The sequence below is a fragment of the Trachypithecus francoisi genome, unplaced genomic scaffold (genome assembly GCF_009764315.1).
Source record: "Trachypithecus francoisi isolate TF-2019V2 unplaced genomic scaffold, Tfra_2.0 Lachesis_group7, whole genome shotgun sequence".
Taxonomy (NCBI): Eukaryota; Metazoa; Chordata; class Mammalia; order Primates; family Cercopithecidae; genus Trachypithecus; species Trachypithecus francoisi.
Window position 1 is genome coordinate 79,862,456 of NW_022681472.1, and position 4,715 is coordinate 79,867,170.

The 4,715-nt window shown below is 43.5% G+C and overlaps 1 protein-coding gene across 1 annotated transcript; it reads left to right on the top strand.

Moving 5' to 3' along the window:
* Window positions 1-329: 329 nt before the first annotated feature.
* Window positions 330-1,579, top strand: LOC117079079 (coiled-coil domain-containing protein 144A-like; the record flags this gene model as incomplete). Its single annotated transcript, XM_033202699.1, is given in 2 exon segments — window positions 330-1,047; window positions 1,050-1,579. Coding segments are annotated over 2 exon segments (1,248 nt in total), but the record flags the coding sequence as incomplete, so codon positions are not given.
* Between the last annotated feature and the right edge of the window lie 3,136 nt (window positions 1,580-4,715).

Consider the following 4,715-nt stretch of genomic DNA (forward strand, 5'->3'; position numbering starts at 1 on the left):
CATTCCTATTCAACCCTGCTGTTGAAGTATGAAAACAGTCGTAGATAATAGGTAAGCAAAGATGCATGACTGAGCTCCAGTAAAACTTTATTTACAAAACTATAAGGCAGACTGGATTTGCCCCATGGCCTATAGTTTGCTGACCCCTCATATGGAGGGTAACTGGAAGATAACCACATAAAGAGACAGGGAAACAAAGGAAACATTTGCAGTTATCAGAACTATAGTTTCTTTGTCCTGTCCTCAGACTAGTATCAGTCTGTGGTGAGGTTTTCACCCATCCATGGTGAAATCAATAAGGTTAAGGAGCTCAGTTATTCATTTAAAAATGCGACAGTGATAACGAACCAGGCATTGAACATATTTTTAGTACAGATAAGAATTTCCATAATGATGCAGGCACTAAGAAAGCAAGGAACCCACAAGTGGTTACAGTTGAAATGAAAGAAGACCAAGAGTTTGATTTGCAAATGACAAAAAATATGAACCAAAATAGTGACAGTTGCAGTACAAATAACTATAAAAGCCTGAAACCTAAATTAGAAAATCTGAGTTCTTTACCACCAGATTCTGACAGAACATCAGAAGTATATCTATATGAGAAATTACAGCAAGACATACAAAAGTTTAAGAATGAGGTCGACACATTAGAAGAAGATTTGCTGGCTTTGAAGAAAGAAACTGTTCAACTTCAGAAAGAGGTTGAAGAAGAAGTGGAGAAGCACAGAAGTAATAGAACAAAATCAATAGGAACCCTAACTGATGGTGCTACTGTTGGCAGTGATGATGATGGACTAAATGAGCAGATTCCTAGGAAGGAGAATGAAGACCATGACAGGTCTGCAGATGAAACATCTAATCAAAATAACAAGGTCAAAAAGCAAATACATCCTGGGGCTGACTTTGCTGACTCAGTGGAGCCATCTGAAATAGCCTCAGAGGACTGTGAGTTGTCTCATTCTGTTTATGAGAACTTTATGTTGCTGATGGAACAACTTAGAATGGAGTGTAAAGATTCTGTTAGCCTATCAAGAATCCAAGACACATTTTTTTATGTGAACGCTTACTGAAACTTAAGAATAATCGCTGTGACCGACTTAGAGTAAAAATTAAACACATGGAAAATATGGTCAGTGTACTACAAAATGAGCTATTTGAAACAAAAAAGACAAAATTACAGTTAGAGCTTCAAAAAATTGAATGGGAGAAAGAGCTGTACGATTTGAGATTTGCCTTAAAACAACAAAATGAGGAGAAAAGAAATGCCAATATATTGTATAATAAATATCGTGAACAGTTAAGAATAAAAGAAAAGGAATATAAGAAAGTGGTTGAAACGAAGCAACAACTTGAATGGAATCTGAGAAGACTTGTTAAAGAATTGAGGACAGCAGGAATGAAAGTGGATCCGGTTATGCAGGAGCAAGACGGTGCTGAAAAGCAAGTTTCTGAAGAACAGAATGCCAGAATATTACAAGATCAGATTCTGACCAGGAAAGAAAAGGAACTAGAAATGGCTCAAAAGAAAATTAATTCTGAGAAAAGACCCTCTGGCAGCCTTGGCCCGGGAATATGGTGATTCCAAGCACAATGCTCTACTGAAATGGTGCCAGAAGAAGACACAAGGCTATGCGGACAGTATCTGTTTTCTGTAAAAGTCAGAAAAGGAAGTAATACCTGATGTGCAGTCCATGCCAGCAAAGCAGACTCTGTGCCTGCCCCATACTGACCAGAAAACAATGGAACACTCCCCAGAACCTCTGCTCCCCTGCCACAGAAGAGCGAGTACCTTCCAGCCATGTTTTCCAGGAGAAGCTGCAGAAGGGAAGCTTTCCACTCCCTTGCATCTTCCAGATCCTCTGAGAGGGGGCCTGTTTGACAGAAGCTCAGCCACTTGATGAGCCAAGCTTTTTTTTTTTTTTTTTTGAGACGGAGTCTCGCTGTGTCACCTGGGCTGGAGTGCAGTGGCCAGATCTCAGCTCACTGCAAGCTCCGCTGCCTCCCGGGTTCACGCCATTCTCTCGCCTCAGCCTCCCAAGTAGCTGGGACTACAGGCGCCCGCCACCTCGCCCGGCTAGTTTTTTTTGTATTTTTTAGTAGAGACGGAGTTTCACCATGTTAGCCAGGATGGTCTCGATCTCCTGACCTTGTGATCCACCCGTCTCGGCCTCCCAAAGTGCTGGGATTACAGGCTTGAGCCACCGCGCCCGGCCGATGAGCCAAGCTTTAAAGGAGTTTGCCAAGTACACCCTTTAGCTTCCTAGTCCCCTATAGTTCAATAGGTCACCCTACAAAGAGATGAGGATGGAGTTTAGTGAGCCCGTCTTGAGATATACAAATTGATTCCTAGTAAAGGAAAATGGAGTCCTAGAAAAGGAAATGTGGCCGGGCGCGGTGGCTCAAGCCTGTAATCCCAGCACTTTGGGAGGCCGAGACGGGTGGATCACGAGGTCAGGAGATCGAGACCATCCTGGTCTACACGGTGAAACCCCGTCTCTACTAAAAAATACAAAAAACTAGCCGGGCGAGATGGCGGGCGCCTGTAGTCCCAGCTACTCGGGAGGCTGAGGCAGGAGAATGGCGGGAACCCGGGAGGCGGAGCTTGCAGTGAGCCAAGATCGCGCCACTGCACTCCAGCCTGGGCTACAGAGCGAGACTCCGTCTCAAAAAAAAAAAAAAAAAAAAAAAAAAGAAAAGGAAATGTATTTGACCTCTTCCAGCATGTTGAAAAACTTGACACATTGCTCTTCAGTTTGCCCTCCCACTCACTGTACTGTTTTCCAAGAATTTTGACACTGTCTATAAATTTTGAAGATTAAGTAAATGAACAATAGCATCTTGTTTTACTTTATCAGTAAGGTTGAGCACTTCTTCATATGATTACAGGCCATTTATCTTTTGTATGTCTGTATGGAAACTTACATACTTTGCCTGCTTTTCTTTTGAAGTGTTAGTCTTTTTCCATTTTGTAAGAAGTCTTGATATATTGTGCTTTTTAACATTTTTTCATATGTAATTGTATTACCTTTGTTATCTTTTAATGTCATATTAATAGTTATCTTTTACTGAAGAGAAAAAAAAAAAAAAAGACCCATTTACCAAATCAGTGGCAGCCTCCAGTGTGCCTGAGACCAAGCTAGCCAGCCCTAATTAAGATCTGACTTCTGACGCAGCAGCTACAGTTGAAATAATGTCTTTGCAGGAGTCCACTGTCATCCAGCAGGACTAGGCATCTAGCCTTTGGAGGAGGCAGATGAGAGAATTAAGTGAAGTCATGGTCAAGGATCATGCTTTTAGGCCTTTAAGGGTAGCACTAGTCTCTACTGTCCCCCAAGGGATAAAACATTAATTTGGTTAACCATGTTGGCTGTGGAGAGGGGGCAATTTCAAGAGCTTCCTCTTGGTCTTTCCCACTACACTCACTCTTACTTCACAAACCAAAGAACCAACGTGGGTGCTCAGTGACTTGCCAAGAATACCCACTCAAATTGCACATTTGGACTGGAGAATTGGCCACTAGTTTCGTCTGTGGACCCAGTGGAAACATAGTGAGCCAGACTCGATTTATTACCTGGTACCTCGGGCCCTACATCTACCGGCAGGAACATGTCAACCCTTCAGGTCTTAAGTATCAATGATATGTTGGACCGTATGTCCAGTAGTCCTCGAAATATTCAGCTATCTCCCTTTCCCCTGGCTGTAATTACCTGAGTAAATGGCCACAGGTCTCTTTGGGAAAGGACTGGGGAAATCACTGCCAATATGTTGCCATGGTGTCACAGGACCTTCCTCCTGGGTACTCGGCCTCTCTCTCGGTCAATGTGTTCTGAGTTTGAATATGGGCTTAGTTCTGAAAACTGAGCAGGGGATCTTTACTTTGTATTGGGTTAGCTGCCCTTAACATCCTTATTGTATATTGAGTAGTATCCTCCAAGTCTCTCCATCTCTCTTGCCCTAAGTGTGCCTTATTTTTTTTTGTTTTGACACAGAGTCTCGCTGTGTCATACAGGCCGTAGTGCAGTGGTGCCATCTTGGCTTACTGCAACCTCCACCTCCTGGGTTCAAGCCATTCTCCTGCCTCAGCCTCCCTAGCTGGGATTACACGCACCCGCCACCACGCCCAGCTAAGTTTTGCATTTTTAATAGAGATAGGGTTTCACCATGTTGGCAAGGCTGGTCTTGAACTCCTGACCTCAGGTGATCCACCCTCCTCGGTCTCCCAAAGTGCTGGGAACAGAGGTGTGAGCCAACATGCCTGACCAGTATGCCTTATTTTTTTTAGCCATCACAGCTCCAGATGGGCCACCGCTAAGATGATCACCATCCTGGTTTGCAGAGACTGTCCCTGTTTTAACGTTGAACATTCTACATCCCTGGAAATCCCAAAGCCCTGGGAAAATCAGAATGGTTGGTCATCCTGGGCTCCCCCAAGCCCTCCTAGGACACAGTACTACTTTGCCACTAATTATAATAATTGCATGAATCTTACTTGTATTGGTTAAGCACTATCAGGCCTTTATTCTTTTAGGATTCTCTCTTTACCAGGAGCCCAGTTTGGTTACTACATCTCCTACCATTAGCTGTGGTCTTCAGATGAGGGTTACCACTGAGCTTCTGAGAAATACCAGCACCCTAACACCGGAACATTTCTTTTTTTTTTTTTTTTTTTTTTGAGACGGAGTCTCGCTCTGTCGCCCAGGCTGGAGTGCAGTGGC